Here is an 18,587-nt window from a genome sequence, read left to right as displayed (position 1 = left end):
CTCTGCATGGGTTTAATCCACCGCCTTTGCTCGCCTCTCTCTCTGAGACTACAAATCTGGAGTTTGGGTGATGGCAGCAGAGAGCAAGCTTGGGAGGTTTGTGTGTGTGTGTGCACACGCGTGATTTAAATAAACAAACAATGGAGCAGCAACTTCAACAAATTGTGAGCGGTGCTAATTTGTTATAGTGCTGTCTTGCCTTCTGGCAGTGTTGATTTAGGAGAAGCTGAGCAGACTGGAATGGATGCGGGGAGCCGCTGGCTCTTTGGCTCTGGGGTGTTATGTTGGTATAAAATGCTTCTAAGGGTCCTGTCCTGAGGAGCTTTCAGATTAGAGGGTAAAGCACATGCATAGGCTGTCAATCCCCTTTCAAAACCAAATCTCGGGCAAAAGTACCTTCCCCTCTGCCTTGCTCTTCTCCTTCTGCTTTTTTTAAATGGAGAGATGCTTTAAATCTTGACTCATGACAAGAGCCTGTAACTTGTGTGTTTTGAGTACTGCCAAAAAATCCTTGACCTTGACAAGAACAGTGTGTTGGGAAGGAAAGGAGGAAGATGCTGTAGCAAAGTTTGCAACACCCCATGACCTTGCTGGGCTGCCTTTCGTAATGCGCCTCAGGCTGTAACCCCCAAAGCTGAGAAACTGCCAGAGAAGGCTGGCCAAATGCGCATGAGACTTCTGCAGCCCTGGACCACTGCTGTGCAGTGCTGCAGGATAAAGATGGCAAGATGGGAGCCTTGCTGGGAAGAGGTGGGTTTTGGAAGCCTATGTGGAGTGACCTCCTTGCAGCCTATGAGCTGAATTTAAAGTATGTCTGAAGTCTCAAGCGAAGAAGGCAGGGGAATAAAACAGTGAAAATGAGAAGTCATTTAGTGGAGGCAGCCAAAGAAACGAAGAATTCTGAAAATGAGTAATCCCTGCCTTCCCCTCACGTTATCTTCAGATTTGGATACAATGCAGACAGTTTGCAAAATTTTGAGTTGTTTGGCCTTCTGCTTCTACAAGCAATAGTGGCTTTCTGGCATCCTCTCATTTGCCAGGCTCAGAGTTTCAGAAACGCTTTTTGGTGGTTGCAAAGAACCAAATATATGAGGGTTCAGGGTGATGAGTTAAGCATCTGATTTGGACGGATTTTTGGCAGGCAGTACAGTCTTGATACTGCCAGGACCGGTTCTTAAACAGTGGTTTGCTTGAAAGACTTCACTGAAGTGAAGCATAGAGACAAAGATTTCTCTGGGAAGTACAGGGCTGAGTACATGGTCAGTTCTTGGGGGCGCGGGGGAAAAAAAGGTAGATAAAGTGCAAAAGGTGCTGTACTTAAGGCATTGTTTATTTATGTTGAGGAGAACTGTTGGTGCTGCATCTGTAGGTACAGATGAGATAAGGGAATGACATTTGGTCTTATAGAAGAAAATGAGACAGCAGGTTTTTTTCTGTGCTCGCTGGTATCTGCTATGTGGTGAGAGAGATGACATTTTGGTCCAAGGCAACTACCCATGTCCTTCCTGCACCCCTCAGCATGGAGCTTAGTGTTACCTATTGCAACAAGTTCGTATTAGCAGTAATCTATGCAGGTGCTCCTGTGCAGAGTGCTCCTCTGCAGAAAAGTTTGCCGAGTCCACACAAGAAATAAAAATAAGCAGGCCAATTGGGAGTATCTTTGTATCAAACGCTCTCCTGTTTCTCCCAGTACTCCGAGGCCTTGTTTGCTCTAACAAACCCTGTAATGAAGGGGTCTGCGTCACAGTCACTAGTGGATTTAACACTCCCAGCTGTCTGCCTCATGCCTGTCCTGGAGATCCCTCCCCAGTTGCAGGGACAGTTGAAAGGGCCAGGAATTTGCTCCAGTATTGCTGCATTTCACAACTCGGCTATCAGCTTGTACCTGTGGTGACTCAGAGCCCTAAAGCAGAGCCATAAGACAGTCTTGGCTGGAAAAGGGTCATGACGTTCCTTCTCCACTGTGCTGTGTGCTCCTGCCCCCAGAGCAGTGCTCAGCACGAAGCTGCTGCTCTCTGCACTCCCCGCCAACTGTGGCCTACCATACCGAAGGACAGGGACCAAGCTTTCTAGGACCAGGAGCGTCTTCTCACTCCATATAATTCATAGGGTTGTTGATTCTGCCTAACACTCTAGGATTAGCAACAATCCTTTAGTCATGTCCTAAATTCTTGCATTGTAAAGGGAGAATTCTGTACATCAAGGCTCAAAGGTAGCTGGGAAACAGAGGGATTTTGCATACCAAAGCGGCCTTAACTGGTGGATGGGTAGAGGGTATCCTTCCTCTCTTGTGGGCTGAGCTACTCCACTGAATATAGGGTATTTTAGAGCAATGAGGAGTCATTTGATTAGCATGGGACATCAGAGCTGCCTTTACTACTTGCAATGCAGATACAGTTGGAACTGAGCTTGCTGGGTTGTTGCAGGGCTGCAGAACAGCCCAACATCTATTGCTGCTCGCTAGTTTCTGAGGCTTTGTTTGTTTTGTGCCACTGCTGTGTTCCTGAGATCAACGGTGCTCTGCAGATATGCAGGAATTTTTAGTGCCTGGCTCTGCTTGACAAGATCTGCAACGTCCATGCCTCTCGTCTTCTCCTCCCACTAAAAGGTTTGGGTATTCCTAGGCTCCTTCATGTCAGCTTTGAAAATAAATGTACAATATACAAGGGCTCTGTTCAGGAATTGGCAGGAAGCTTCTTTTCTGACTGCAGTGTGATGTTCTAACAGTAGGAAACAGCTTTGGTTTAGGCAGTTCTCTGCTACTCTCTGCCCTAGAGGGGAAATACAACTATGGAGAAGAGCTTCTTGCTTCACAGGAGCAAATTGCTGTAATCTGGGTGTAAATCTGCATTTGAGCTACTGTCCAAGAAATACCTTTATGCAACATTCAGCCTTTCTTAAGCTGAGTATTGCTGGTATTGCTGAGTGTTTTGCAGAGTCCTGATGCTGGCAGATGCAGCCAGTAGTGGTACTGCTTGTACGCAGTCTAGAGTGTGCGATCTCTCGGAGAGGGGGGAGCTCCAAATCCCTGGGGCTCTTGCCTGATATACTTAAAGTTTCATGCTATTTAAATGTGGGTTGGGCTGTTCATGTTGGCAGTGGTCAGTTCACACTAGTTCAGCAAATGCTCTTGGCTCAGCACAGCCCAGGTCAGTAAGCAAACACTTGTGTTTCACTTCTTCCTAGTATTGAGATTTAAACATCTTCAGTCTATAGCAGTCAAAACAGGGCAATCTGAATACAAAAGACCTATTAGTTCAGTGTGAAAGGGATTTAATTCCAGAACTGTGGGGACATGAATACAGTGCGAATGATGGGAACACTATCCTGGGCCGGAGTCCAGCAGATGTCCAGGAAGAACGAAGAACTATCTCCTTACATTCAGTGTCCTTTTCATGAAGACATTTTCTATTTCCCAGGCTAGTGTCCTCCTCCTCCTCTCTGATCCAACTACATTAATTATTGTAAGTCTTTTTCATTGGGCCTTTTATCTTTCAAGGTTGAAATGGTAATCAGTATTCGTCTAACTTTTTAAATGTAAGATTTCTATCTCCAGCAGCACAGCTGGAGACACGCAGCCATCAATGTGACAAGAGCTATGCAGAAGTTTCACTTCGCCATGAGGATCTAAAAACCTACTTTGAATCCCTGCAAGGCTGCAGGATTATTTCTGGGTTTTTTGGTTTGGTTGTTTTTGTTGTTTGGTTGGATTTTTTTCCCTCCACTAGGGCAGCATCACCACTTGTAGAGAGGGACCTGTGCTGAGCATCTACCCTAAGGCTGTCCTCCTTCATAATCCTGCTGGAGCTTATTACAGGAACTCTAGGGGAAGGAGGATACGCACTGCAGGGGATACACATACCCTAGGCTTGACAAGCTGATTGTATCTGTGGAATATGCCTTTCCCTGACATGGAAAAGATGCGATTGCTTTTTCCTTTGGGCAGGGAAGGGTGCAATTATAGATCTTAAGTTTGGCGACTCTCGTACCAGCTGCAGTTCACCATGCATCAACTTCATCTCCAGTCTCCAAGAACATAGATTAAATTACCAGTAAAGCATCATTATAAATAGGAGAGGGCATACAGTATTTTCGTTTCCCATCTTGCACCACAGATTTAACAAAAGCCAAAGGACCCCCTGGCTCAATGCCATAACATCTCTACAAGCGCAGGATTTCAAAGGGTTTGGAAGCGGGGCAGGGAAATGGGGACAACACAGAGGATCAACATTTAAGTGTTTCTTCCATTGCCTGTATGGTGTGAGGAACAAGACCATGAATCTCTGGCACCAGGCTTTTCTTGCCATAGAAGCGTTTCTAAATGGTGATATTTAGTTGCCTGAATTTCTGGGCAGAAGGAGGCTGGTGCAGACATCCTGGGATCTGCTGTTCTTCGATATATATGCACTGGTTCCCCTGAAGCTCAGTGCCGTTGGGAGTCCTGAATGAAAGTGGCCAGAGTGATCAAGAAACTTGCAGAGGCCTTCTGCTCTGTTTCCGCCGCAGTTCTGGGGAGATGGGTGGAGGGGAGGTTGTTCTAGTAGTTACATATTTAAGGCAGGTGGCCGTTTTAAAATGTACATTTCAATTTTGATTGCAGTTTTTTAATTGCATTTAACAGCGTCCCTGCTGGTTCTCCATTCTGCATCCGTGCAGCCACGTTCTATTGATGGCCTGTTGTGATTTCAATGGAACATCATGGGATGTACCTGGCACGTCGGGCAGCACTGGATGGAGGTGCCTTTAGCCCAATGTACCTGGCATGGTAAGCGGCAACCAAGTGGTTAATCTGCATTCTACTGCTTGTAGTCTCAGCTTGTATAGCAAAGTGTTCCTGCTTTGCTGCAGCCTTGCACTAACTAGAAATCACTTTGCTCTCCTGATGTTAGTGCTTTCATGCACACAGGGCCCCTACCCTTTTCACCCATGGAGATTCCCCTTCCCTGGGCAGTTTGCCATGCAGTAGAGAAGGGCCGAGCCATGTCAGGCTCTCCTTGGTATTCAAGAACAGGAAATAGAAGGGACTGGGAAATCATCTGACTCTTTTTCTTCTCTCCTTTTTGGGCCAGGAGCTGGTAGCAGCTGAGCATGTATTGCCCACATACCTAATGTCCAAATGTTGCCGTACAGAGGTACCAAACAGGTGCTTGTGTCCATATGCAAAGCTATACCATTTCTGCGGGGGTCCTGCAAGAGCTGCTTCAGGGAGCCAAGAGGGCAGTTCTGACTGGCCCTAATTGGAACGTAACAAACTAAACGAGCCACTTTAAGTTTGCTGAGGCGGTATCCTCTGCAAAATGATCCTCCATTCTCCTTCTCCTTTCCATGTCCACACCTGCAACATCAGCTGCACATCCTGCTCTGTCCTGCATGTCGCTTTCTCTCTCTTCCCCAGCTCTGCAGACCTTTCCCCGAGTACCCTGACGTGTTGGTCTCACCTATTTTGAAGTGGGAAGTATTCCTGTGAGAGAAACAAGGGTGCTGTATCCTGTTTTCTGCTTCAGATGATCTTACAGAGTTTTTGCTGCTCTGCTGCCAATGATGAAAATGCATGTTCTTGCCTCTGCTTCCGAGTTCTGCTGTCTTGCCTGCTCACAAGGGCTGGGGATAGGGAACCATGTAGGCTAACACAGTTCCTGCATTCCTCCCTATGCCTCCGCTGCTCTGGAATGTGAATACCTTTAGAAGGCATGGGACAATGACCTGCCAGCTGCAGCTCCTGGGGGGAAGGTTAGTGGCCATGACGTCCACTTCACTGGTACCTCAGAAGAGTCCTGGAAATATGTTCTGCTGGGATGTGGGGAGAGGAAGATCAGACAAGCCAGTGAGCAACAGGAAAGCTCTCTTCCCAGTGGGGGCTTCAAGTGCTCTAAAAAAGTTAGTTCATCTGAAACTGAAGGGTGCAGAAGTCATCTGTTTCAGTTTCACCCAGATCCAGTAGCAGCTAGACACAGCATTTTTAATGTCAGAAGTAAATTGGTGGCAGAGAGCAATGTAGGAAACGATTTATTTTGTTCTTCCCCGTGCTCACTGCTGCAGTGTCTGCTCAGTGCAGCACAACTGCTTGCAAAGATGGAGAAATAAGCAAGCAGGCAAGCCACTGTCTTTCCTAGGTATATTATAACATGCACAGTAGGATAACGCTTAGCAGCATCTAATTTGATACATCACATCTAATCTATTTGTTGGTCTTTATCTGCAGTACTGTTAGTTCACTGTTCAGGTGCTCAGTGTCTAGCTTCTCATCCATCCACAAATCCTCTACATGAAATGAGTGATTCCTTAGATCTGTTTTTGATTGATTCTTTGCTTCACTGGTGTTGCTTCTTAAAAGGTAAACAATATTCATACGCTGCCATCTGTAACTCAGAGATGAAACAAAACAGCATCTCCTGCCAGAGGTTGCTAAGATAACACATTGAGCATTCATTCGGCAATTACTTTTAGGAAGAGACTTAGTAATATTAAAGAGAACTAAATCTGTAATGAATATTTAGATTTTATACTATTTAAAGGGGTGAAGGAATTCCTGTTCTCCTGTACTTTGGCAATCTAATTTTGTGTCATGTCCAGAGTCTTTGTGGAAATTGAGAAAAAAATGTTTTTCCTGCTTTGCAGCGAGAGCAGCACAGCTCCTGGGGCAGCCTGTGTGTTCTGCAGTCTGCCCGCGGGATCACGGTGAGCCCCAGGCTGGGCACAGCAGCTCGCAGTTACCTGGCCTCTCGGGCAGTATTGCTTATGAAGATGCTATCGGCTCTTGGCTTGCGAACCTTTGTTTGATGTGTGGCATCTGCTTGCAGCATTACTGTATTCTGTGATTTGTGCCCTGTATTTTTCATGTCTTTGCATGTACTGTGTCTCAGTGTCATGGATATGGTGGAGGCAGTGAGGATCCTCAGTCTTGCTTCATTCCCTACTTGCACAAGAATATTTGAGCAGGTTCATTGCTCTGAAAACTGTCTGTCTTGAATGACTAGAAAGCAACCCGAATCTGAAAAAAGACCATCTCTACTGCTATTTGTCCAAAGCCTTCTGTGATCCTGTTTTAAATGCAAAGGAGTGAAATTTTGCACACCAAATTCAACAATAAAAGACTGTGGCCCTAGATGGACATCTACATATTCCTGAGGTCAGGGGGGTGGTTTTTTTTTTCTTAATTTTTCAGGGCGCTTTGGGGCTTTTGTTGTGGTGGTGGTGGTGATGTTATCCAAATGTTCAGGGATTGTTAAGAGCCAGTCTCTGCAAACTAATGGATAGCAAGGTCGTCCTAAGGCTACACCTGCCATTTGTTTGGGAAGATCTGCTACCTTTTATACTGGATTTAACTGCGTAGTTGCCTTTGGTCCCATGCTTTCAGACAGAAGTGAGATTTTAGGAATGCCACAGATTAAGGAATAATGCCCGCTTCTCTTTGGCTAACAAGTTTTCCAACACACTTTTCCAACCTCTTTTCCCCACATCTGAAATTCATCATTGCTAAAGAAGGGTTTGCAACTGGTCAGCTCTGGAAAATATCTGGAATGGACTTATTTTTGTTCAGGACTGCACAAGATACACAAGCCAGGCTGATGCTGTGAAGCTTTTGGTAACAAAGGTACGTCAGTCAGAGGTGTGTTCTCTGACCCATGTTGCTGTCCTGGTAAAAGCCCTTGGTGGGAAATTCTGGCAAAATTTTAAACATGGGGTTCTCAACTTGGTTGAAGGTTTTGCTGCCTTGTTTCATAACATTCATTCTGTTGGGGTTGCTAAATCCATGTTGACTTCAGCTAACAAACTCAGATTTGATAGGCAGTGTTACAGTGCTTAAACCTGACCACTGCTTTTAAAATCTACTAAAGGAACCTACCTCATACTTATGTCCTACTGAACATGAATACTTCTGTAAAATTCGACATGTGAGGTAAACAGGGGTAATTTAAACAACTTGTACTATGCTAATTTTTATGCTGCAGAACATACTGAGGTTTAATAATAATACTATCTTCCTCATGAAGGTCAGTAGAAAGCAGAACTATAATTGTACCCGTTTCCAGGGCTTTCCCTGCAGGCTCATTACCTGGCTTCAGTATCATTTAAGGCAGAAAGAAAAAAAAAAAAGAAAGAAAGAAAATCTAAAAATATTTCCATTCGGTAGCACAGCAAGCCTTGGCTCTTTGCAAAGGCTTAGACAAACACATATATAGAGATTTCTAGACCTCTACTTCAAGTGCCACATGAATGGGAAATAAGCTTGCTTTTTTTTTTTTTTAAATTAGTCTGTTTAGACAAAAAATATTGTCTGTGCTGTTTCCTTTCCTTTCCCATATTTGTCCTTTATGGAACACTTAAAATTCATATCCAGGGATTTTGTTTGTTATATGCATGGAAAAGCACCGCACCATTATGTCTGTAGTGAAAATAAGTGTAGTAGTAGGCTGTCTCTTGCTATTCTTGAGCAGGATGCATTTTTATATATATAAACACTGTGTTATGTTGCAAGCCATGTTTTTGTCCTTCCCTATCAATGTATCTCAGTGACCCAGAAGTAAGTGCTTTTACTGGCCTGGCTAGATAAAAGTGGGTATTTGGTGCCTCTGTGCTGTTGCTTCTTCCTCTTAATCAGCAATTCTGGAAGCAAGCCACTAGAACCAGACGCGTTGCCTGCATGCTGCAACTCTGATGTAACTAATTACAGCAAAACTTTGTTTTTAAAGTGCTCAACACTGCTCAGTGGTGGTAATCCCTGTCTCTATCGCATTTTTGTGATGCTGCAGCACGAGTTTCAGAAAGAGAAACACTATAGATGGAGAAGAAATAACTGGCTAGCACCACGGTGGCAAGCCTGTATTTCCCCTTTTTGGTTGCCATCCACTCTAAAGCCAGCCACCCTTGGGAACAACATTAGTGTGCACAGCGGTGAATCCACCATCTTCTTGGGTTCCCATCTGTTGCTGAGACAATATAGAACAGAAAAGTAGAGCAGCTGTTTTAGCTGTGGGCCAAGGTGAGGAGCCACTAACGTCTGTGCAGATACTGAACTAGGTGCTGGTGCACGGAACAGGGGCTGCAAAATTCTACCAAATGTGTAACCAAGTACCAGGCTGACCAGCTAACTGAGCGAAAAATGCGTCCTGTGGAAGAAGGGAGGCACTTACTTGGCAGATCCATTGGTAAAAGTACCAGACTAGTCAGACACTGGAGAAAAAATTGCATTCATCTATTTTTTGATAACTTTTTTCATAAAGCAAAATCTTTTTGGTGTGCAGAAATGGACGATGTAAACTTACCACCTTTCTGCCAAATTAAATCTTTCTATTTATCACCAGTTAGTGAGAATCAGATTTGACGGAAGTTATTTTTAATATTGACAGTATCGCTCCTTATTTCATTTTCTTGTGTACACGTACTTTACACAGAGGAATGATAATGCAGTCTAATGCTTCATCATTTGAAATTTGATGGGACAGAACGTGGTAATGGGACTCACAAGCAATAAAAACATTAACCATTAACTGATGGTGATTTTAAGAGAAAATTTAAGCTCTTCATTCCTATGGACTTATGGCTTGCTCCTTCAATAAGAGGAATCTGTTTCAATAATACGATGAACTGGGAAAAGAAGAAAGGAAGTGGAAGGCTAAAGGTGGCTGGTATTTAATTCCTATCATTTGAACCTCAGAAACTATTTTAAATCAACCTTAACAGATAAATGCCCATTATGAGTAGTCGTTGGCAATTTCAAACAAAAAACAACTCGTGGAAAAAAAAGTTTAAAAATTGATCTTGGATTCCTGAATGCAGCCCCAGATTTGATTTCCATTTTTTAATGCATTGTAGTATCTATCAAATGTGCAATTGCAATTAGTTTTGATATGCCTCAAACTAGGTATTTCGTACAGTCCATACTACTGGGAAAGCCAATATAAATATCTAAACTAAAAAATATAGTGAATACTGGTTTTGAAATACATGAACTACACAGAGGCAACCACAATTTTCCTCTCTTCCCAGTACTTCAGGGCAGAGAGACTGTGACTTGAGATAGGTTACTTGACTCTCTCAGTTTAAACAAAAATCCTTCAAAACTAAAGGCAGGGCAGAATCAACTTCAGAAAACGCTTTCAGGTTGTTGAAGACATTTGGTGGCATTTACCTAGCTCAACATCCTGAATTTCGGCCAGTTTAGGGTTGATTCTAGCTCTTCATGTCAATGAATTGGGATACGGACATTGCCAGGGGGGCAGTTTTTAAAGCAGCCTTTCATAGTCTTAAGGAGATTTCCCGTTCACACCTCAGCGTGATTAATTCCATCTTCAATGGATGTAGTTGCTACGTGTCATTTTCTCAACCCCAGAGCAGCCGGGTGTTGTAAGATTTCAACATGTAAGAGCCAATAAACAAACTACATGTTAAAGTAGGGAAGCTGCAGCTTATGCTAATTATTTTACATGCTCAGATATGCAAATGGCAGTGAAGTAGATGCCTCTTTTTTCTTCCTTCTATTCTTGTTCCTCTGAAGAGATTTCTGTCACGAGAGGGAAAATGGCTTTCCCCTATACTTAACTGTTGTTTTCCTGCTGTTATCTTTTGGATAGTAATTCCAGCCAACAAAGATTGCTTTTGTAAAAAGATACTTACAAATCTGATTTTTTAAAGACTTTACTCAAATCTTAGCATGAGAAATACTTCTCTCTGTACTCCAAGCAGGATCACAGCTTGCAGGGCTGAATGGACCCAGAGCTCCTTAGTCAGTGTCAAGCTGAACGCAGACTGCACCCTGTTAGCACTGTTTTAAGCCACCGTTTGAGTGGAAACAGCAGGTTCATATCTCTCGTTCTCCTGTTTTGCAGGTGGTAAGGTGAAGGTGAAAGGAAGAGAAGGTGGAGATGGAACTGCCAAATCATGCCAAACAACTGCTACTGCAGCTGAACCAGCAACGAGCCAAAGGTTTCCTCTGTGATGTGATCATTGTGGTAGAAAATGCCCTGTTTCGTGCCCATAAGAATATCCTGGCAGCCAGCAGCATGTATTTCAAATCCCTTGTCCTGCATGACAACCTGATTAACCTAGACACGGACATGGTGAACCCCACCGTGTTCCGGCAGATCTTGGACTTTATTTATACTGGTAAGCTCTTAACGACTGACCAGCCCGGTGAACAGAACTTTAATGCTCTCCTCACCGCAGCAAGCTACCTCCAACTGCACGACCTGGCAGCTCTCTGCAGAAAGAAGCTGAAGCGGAACAGCAAGTCCTTTGCTGGCAAGGCCGGTGGCCTTGGTGTCGGGAGATCTGCCAGGAGTCAGAGACTTTCCACCGCTTCGGTCATCCAAGCTCGCTATTCAGGGTCAAATGAGGGGTTGAAGGGCTCGCACTCAAAGGAGCTGTCAAAGGGAAAGCTCTCCGATGACGAGGTCTTCATCAGCAGCTCCAACCAAGAGAATTGTCATTCCTTAAGCAGGGGAGCCAGTAACAATGGTGGTGGGGGCAGCAGTGCAAATGGGAGCACTGGCGACCAGGAGCTAGGGCTCGACCTGTCCAAAAAAAGCCCGTCACTCCCTGTTGCAGCCTCCCATGATGACACGCAGCACAGCGAAAGCCAGCATGGCTCTCCCCAATCTGCCTCAGCCCCCGCAGCCAACAGTGCCTCATCGTTCGACGAGTCTGGAGTCGGAGCCCCTCACAGCATGGCAGACAGCAGCGACCCCATGGAGATGGATCTGAGCGAAGAGTGCCACCACTCATTGACAGAGAGCAGCCAGCGCAAGGGCCTCCGGCACTCGTCCCGCAAGAAAGAGTGGATGAAGAAAGACAATGCCTTTGACCGAAAGGAGGGGGGCAAAGACAGGGACGAAGGTGAAGGGCTACCCAACGGTATCCTCCTGGGGCCCTTGTCCAAGTCTGTGGAGCGGAGCCTGGCTGGGGCCTACGGCACAGACCTACCCTACCCGTGTAAGGAGGAGGTGGAAAACGGTAAGGAGAACAGTGATGACAGTGGTGAGAGCGAGAGCGGCGGGCATACTAGTGCCAACTATGTCTACCGGCAGGAGGGGTTTGAGCCAGTGGCCTATGGTGACAACTTGTATGTCTGTATCCCCTGTGGCAAAGGCTTCCCCAGCTCCGAGCAGCTCAATGCCCATGTGGAGACGCATACTGAGGAAGACCTTTACATCAAGGAAGAAGGCACGTACGGCGGCAAGGACGAAGCCGAGGATTTGTCCAACCCCAACCAGTCCTATGCCGCGGAGTCCCGACCCTTCAAGTGTTCAGTGTGTGAGAAGAGCTACAAGGATCCAGCCACGCTGCGGCAGCACGAGAAGACTCACTGGCTGACGCGGCCCTTCCCTTGCAACATCTGCGGCAAGATGTTCACACAGCGGGGCACCATGACACGGCACATGCGCAGCCACTTAGGGCTCAAGCCCTTTGCTTGTGAGGAATGCGGGATGCGCTTTACCCGGCAGTACCGACTGACAGAGCATATGCGTGTCCACTCAGGAGAAAAACCTTACGAATGTCAACTGTGTGGTGGGAAATTCACCCAGCAGCGCAATCTGATCAGCCACCTGCGAATGCATACCTCTCCCACATAAGCCAAAGACTCCAGAATGAGCTTCACGCCCATCCGCAGTGATTTACCTTTCTCTGTAGACTTGCTGCTTAAAAAAAAAAAAAGAAAAAAGAAAAAAACAAACAAAAAAGGGGGCAACTCCCCATACTCTGTTCAGTCATGGGAGGCCTAAACAAATGTAGCTTTAACATTTTTAAAAAAAAAGTTCATTTTTTCCCTTTTTTTAAAAAAAGAAAGGTCCACAGCCAAGCTGATGCATTTAGTCCAACTCTCCCTCCAAATCTTGGTGATCTGGCAAGAAATACCACTTCTTTTTGCACACATCGGCTTCATTGCCATATTGATTATCTGGAGCAGGGAGGGGGACCAACGGAGGACTTTCAGCCTCTGCTGGCTCCGCCCTCCCTGCCTCTTTCCTTCGTGTTGCTGTCACCTCGTCTCTTAAAACCAAACTCAGTAGGGGCATTTCTTGCCATTAAAAAGAAAAAAAAGTACACCTTTTCAGCGGCCTGAGGAGCTGTGAAATAACATAGCATTGCATTCACAAGCGCAGAAGCTTTGTCTGTGGACCATCTCGCAGGGTTGGCAGCCCCTTCAGATACTGTGGGAAAGCCAGAGCGGTGGTGGAACCCACCACCCTCGACCGGGCTGGCGATGGTGGGGACAGCAGTCTACCTAGGTGTGCGCCAGCCTGAGTTCTTCACTTAAAGAAATGGCAATGCCTCCCTCACCATCCCTCCCTCTTCTGGTTTTGATCTTTATCCTTGCCACGCATAACTACATGCCGCCTTTTCCCACAACACGTACAAACCTCTTCTGCCTTACCCATGACTGAACAGGGACTGGATGCCCTGGGAATTTCTTTCAGTGAGCAGGGGGTCGTCTTTACTTTTCTAGTAGTTTTCGTATGAATATTCTTTGCTTAGAGGTACTTGTTTTATTAAAGGAAAAACCATTGTAACGTTTATGTGAATGTTTGAACTGGAAGGTCTGAGGTTAATTCTAGGGTGGGTGGGTGGGGAGGGGTTTTGATGTAGGCTGGACTTGCTACAAGTTCCTTAGGTACTTTTTTATTATTTTTTTATTTTATTTTTTGTGTGTGTGTATGTTTTTAGCTTTCCTCCCTCACTAAAGAGCAAGTCTGTGTGGACAGACTTGTTACCTTTGCTACCTCTTGAATTCATGAGAACAATAAGATGGTTAGTGGAAATTAGGCTTTTTTTTTTTCTCTTATTGTAAGTAATTAATGTATAAAAGTAGAAGCTAAATTAAAGTTAAGGGATTTTTACCACCCCGTCCTTCCATCGAAAGTCAGCTAGAGAAATGTTAAAGCAAAGCTTGGCCAAAGACAAAGCAAAAAAATACGCTGAGCCACAGGCTGTGCTGGCTGCTTGGACTGGCTCATTTGCAGTCTCTTGGCTGTTTGTAGTCACTTTTATCTAAAAGAAGAAAACTTCTCTGAGCTTTTTGGGCCCTTTCCAGCTTTGTTTATTGAATCTGGATACTATGGGGAGGGGAAAATGTCCCCCTCATCTTCCACTCCCCCAGCACATCTGGGTCAGTCTGTAAACACCTGGCAGGACAGAGGGTGAGGGCATAGCAGCCTATAATTTACTAGAATCCAGAGTGCAATAAGGTGGGGGAGAGGAGGAAAAAGCAAACCAAAGTGTTTCATATCCTCCCTTTTAGACAATTTAAACACGCACACACAAAAAAAAAAAAGAAAAATGAAAAGAAAAAGAAACAAAATGTTCTTGCAACATCTGCATAAGACATCACAGCCAACAGCTGCTATTGGTTTAGGAGAGAAGACAGAGAACCTAGCCCACCAATTCTTGGCCCCCTTGACTTTGTTGGCGTGACCTTGTGGAAAGCTATGGCTTATTTCAAGCCTCCCGTGACTGTGGTGGTAAAAATTCACAGCCAGTAGAATCATCCCTTCTGAATTGAGTAAGGTTTACACTTGTTTTTTTTCTTTTTTTTTTTTTTCCCCCCACTCAAACCAGTATAGGCTCTATGCGTAAGGTTTACCAAACCTCACATTTTGTCTTTTTTAAAAAAAACAAAACCAATTTTTTTAAGTTTTGACCAAAAAAAGAAAAAAAAAGAAAATAGTGAGCATGTTTGACTAAAACAAAGAAATATAAGCTTCGTTTTCTGTTGGGGGTTTTTTGTTTGTTTTGGGTTTGTTTTTTTTTTTGTTAAGGTAGACTAGTCCATAAGAAGTTATTGGGTCAATTGAATGAACTGAGGAAACTGGAACCCAGGCTCCAAGCAATAGACAACCCAAAGGCGCTGAGCCTTGGCCTGGTGTCTCATCTTACAGGGAACACGCTCGCCCCTCTCACCCCAGCGCTCCAGTGTGCTTCTCCCAGTTCTCCCAGTGCTATTGTCTGCTTGCTCCCAGACACCTGCGAGCTGTGGAGTGTGAGAGGGGAGCGTGGACTTTTGCTCTTCTCTAATTGTGCTGAGATGCGCTGTTTTCTTTTGGGGGGTTAAGTGGGTTTTTAGTGTCTTTAGCACTTCCACATTTTGAACAGATATATTGAATTCGTTTCTCCTTGATTCCTTGCCAACCCCCCTGAGAATGTCCCCAGATAGTCTTTGGGGAGGACAGGGAAGGCCTTGCCATCTACCTTTTTCTCAGAGCAAGCCTCAGCAGGGCCCAGGGACAGCTGTGCACGATCAGTCCTAGGCACTTCCACCCTGCCTTTACCTTCCCCCTGACCATCCCAGAGTCGAGCTGAACCCCGGGCTGGCTCAGGCTGCAGCCAAAGCAGGCTCCCCTTGCTGCCGGCCGGCCAAGGACCGGTCAAGTCCACATTTTCAAAACAATTTTTAGCTCCCTTGTGAGAAGGCTACATCCTGGGATTTGCCCTGTCCCCTGCTGCGGGTTTTGGATGCGGGTTTCCCCTGTTCATTTGTGGCCCTGCTGTTTGCCAAGATGGGTCTGCACCGCTGTGGCTCCCAGCTGGTGATGGGGACAGCAGGTGGGTGTCTCTGCAGAAGCCACCCTGGGGACAGCAGCTCAAGCTGTGACTGACTTGGCCAAGCCACGGAGCAGCCCAAAGCGCACAGAAGCAGTGAGCTCCTCAGCAGGCGAATAACCTGCTCCCCCTCACTTAATTCCATTTTTACAAGCATGTATGTGGGTGATGTAGCCTCACGCCCCAGACCCCCCCTCATTTGCTTCTTAAGCCTTGAGAATCATGTTGAAGTTTCAGGACCCAATGCTACTTTTTTAAAAAAAATTTTTGGAGCTTTTTTTTTTTTTTTCACTTTATCCCCTCCCCAGCACTTAAACAATACGACATAAAGTCTGTGTACAGCAAGAGTATTGTACAAAAGGAAAGTCTGTTCTTTTTTTCAAGTAGCTGTGTAAAGTTGTGTTCCATAGATTGAGTATAAACAACATTTTCCAAATTGTGACAGTAATAATTAATAGCTAATAATACTCAAAACTTCAGGGACTGTTTCAGGCCTGCTTGGGGCCTAAACACTCAACTGCATTTGTACGACATAGTATTGTATCAAACATTTTTCTGTATTTTAATGAGAAAGCAAAACACTAGTTTCATATTTAAGATTTTAAGAGTTTTAGGGTGGGGGGGAGGGAGTTTGGTTTTTTTTTTTTATTTTAAATTTTTTTTTTTAATACACAAAGAGCCTCAAGAGGAATAAAACAATTTAAAAACAAACATAAAAAAAAAAAAACAAAAAGAAAAAAAAAAAGAGGCCAGGCAGCTTAAATATATGCTTTAGTCACTTAGTTCCAGAATGTTTTCGGAATAACAGGAAAAAAAAAAGATAAAATAGCAAAAGTTGTATAAAAGAATAAAGAAGCTCATACCCAAATTCACAAAACTATTTTTTAAACCAAAGCACATTTGAATGAGTATGGAACCTCACTTGGCTCAGAAAAGTACTAATATATTTATCTCATTGTTTACATAAACTTTACAGTTTCAGACCTCAACAGATCTAGGGGCCAGTCAAAATTAATCTTTGCTTTTTCCATTGGTTTGTCTCTGAGGGCTACGCAGCGTTTCCCAGCTTGGGAGGGGAGAGCCGTGTCCCAGCCTGCATTCCAGCACTGCTCTGCTCGGGGCTGAGGGGTGGGGGGGGAGAGAGTGGGCAATTAGAAATATGGCACGTAGATTTATTTTTAATTCTTTAACCCATGAGAGATGTTGCTGGGAATGAGACCTAGGCACTATTGCAAAGGCATTTCAGCCTACCTCTTCCTCAGAGGCATCTGAGGGTACCAAGAGGGATGAGAGAGATGCAAGAAGCTCTAGAGATAGAGAACAATGTTGTCAGCAGACAGTGGGAGCTGCTGTACCCAGCACATCTCCTTAATGTTGGCCATGGGGAGCTGGGCTAAGCTCTTTTCCAGTCCATTACTGCAAAACCTCCAAAACCAAATGCCTGGCAAAAAAAAAAAAAAGAAAACCAAAAGCCTAGCTCTGTGCATTTGGGGGAGTTAGCAGGAGCCACAACGATCACAGAAGACACCAAAGAGCTATTGACACGCAGCTTCTGTGGGGCTTTGCGGCTGCTGACGTGGACGAATACGCACAACCCTGAACCCCCTCTGCACTGGGCAGGGGCTGCTCGGGTGGCTTTAATGGTCTGGTGTGGGGGCGAGAGCGCAGGCGCCCAGCTGCCTCCCCCTGCTCAGAGCTGTGCTGCGGCCGGAGCTGCACTGCTCGGGCCGACTGAGCCACCTTTTAATTTGAACAGCTGGACTGAGTCACTCCAGACCTTACAGTCATGTGCAAACCTACCTAGGTGGAAACCTACGCTTGATTTGCATGTTAGAACAGTCTAAAGATGACCAATGAAGATGGTTTGCTAAAATACCGCTGAAGCCAAAAAAAAAAAAAAAAAAAAAATTAAAAAAGCTCCCCATCATTGGTCTTGCCCCTTTGTAGCTTTTACCTTCTACACCAAAGCCACCTCAAACATTTGAGGGGAGGGCTGATGGAAAATGAAATATTAATTTTGCCTGGTCTTAATATCTAACAAAGATGGTGCAAACACTATTTGACAGTGTTGTTTTTGTATCAATATGTATGTGCAGTAATGAATGTATTTATTTCTCAGATTCTGTATGCACAGTTTTGCAATGTAATTCAGAAAGTTGCAAACACAAAGATGTGTCCGCAGGGTCTTCTCTACAGGATTTCAAAAAAATGAAAAAAATATATTAAAAAAAAAAAGAATCTCAGAGACTCTCAGCATAGCCATAAACCATAACCTGTGAAGACAATACAAAGACTGGACTTTTGTAGCTTTGCATAGAAGAGGAATTTATGTTTTGCTGTATTTAAATGTTTCCATTTACAGTGTCACTCTTTTAAGATTCCTGTTTTGGTTTTTGTGTTTTTTTTCCTCTCTCTCTCGTGTGTGTGGAAAGCACTGTTTTCAAACAGTGCAGGTTCAAAGTCTGGGTTAGCAGTATTTTACCATGTTGCTTCAGTTCTGAAAAGCAGGAGTATGGGTCTTGACCAGGGAAACATCCAGCGCACTCTGTGAAACAAAACGAATTCTGAGGTGACTGCTGGCAAAATCCAGAGAAGGTGAAAGTCATCAGAGGAATGGTTGTGTGCTTCCGACTGCAGCTTGTGACTGAGACAAGGCTACTGCCCTGCCTGAAGGACAGGATGTAGCTCCTTTCCTAAAGCCCCCTCATCCCTCAATTACCGTTTACTGTGGTAGCAATAAGGATCTCAGAAGTGGGGAGACGATGCCTGAGACAGGCAGAGGGAGCTTTGTGCCAAACCCAACAGCCTCTGTGCCATCTTGTGATGGGCCTTGCAAACCACTGAAGCATCAGATTCCCGATAGTGTAAGTTGGTTTGAGTCCCTGGGAAAAGCTGTACGTTACAAAGCCTCTTGTCCCAGTATTGGTGGCGTTAGCAGTTATGGACCTACTACAGCCTTAAAAATTAGCATGAAGAAAGGATGTTTCTTGATTTCTGGATATTTGCCAAATTTAGAAAGCTTTGCAATCAGCTGTGCTGGAGTTAAGGGA

At 44.8% G+C, this 18,587-nt stretch overlaps 1 protein-coding gene across 10 annotated transcripts in view; it reads left to right on the top strand.

Moving 5' to 3' along the window:
• HIC2 (HIC ZBTB transcriptional repressor 2) overlaps window positions 1-13,551 on the top strand; it is a 74,327-nt gene extending 60,776 nt beyond the window's left edge. For 4 of the 10 annotated variants that reach the window (XM_054219227.1, XM_054219231.1, XM_054219230.1 and 1 more), the window contains exons 2-3: window positions 4,622-4,765; window positions 10,830-13,551. In XM_054219227.1, the coding sequence (XP_054075202.1) occupies window positions 10,866-12,572 (1,707 nt within the window). In that variant the 5' untranslated portion in view covers window positions 4,622-4,765; window positions 10,830-10,865 and the 3' untranslated portion in view covers window positions 12,573-13,551. Of the gene's footprint in view, window positions 1-1,398; window positions 2,609-2,944; window positions 3,465-4,621; window positions 4,766-6,863; window positions 7,130-7,482; window positions 7,595-10,829 lie in introns of those variants that run through there. The other 6 variants (XM_054219232.1, XM_054219236.1, XM_054219229.1 and 3 more) reach the window with 6 other exon arrangements.
• Window positions 13,552-18,587: the final 5,036 nt, after the last annotated feature.

The sequence above is a fragment of the Rissa tridactyla genome, chromosome 13, assembly GCF_028500815.1.
Source record: "Rissa tridactyla isolate bRisTri1 chromosome 13, bRisTri1.patW.cur.20221130, whole genome shotgun sequence".
In the NCBI taxonomy this organism is placed as follows: domain Eukaryota; kingdom Metazoa; phylum Chordata; class Aves; order Charadriiformes; family Laridae; genus Rissa; species Rissa tridactyla.
The sequence above is the reverse complement of the archived record's forward strand: the minus strand, read 5'-3'. Positions and strand labels throughout refer to the sequence as shown.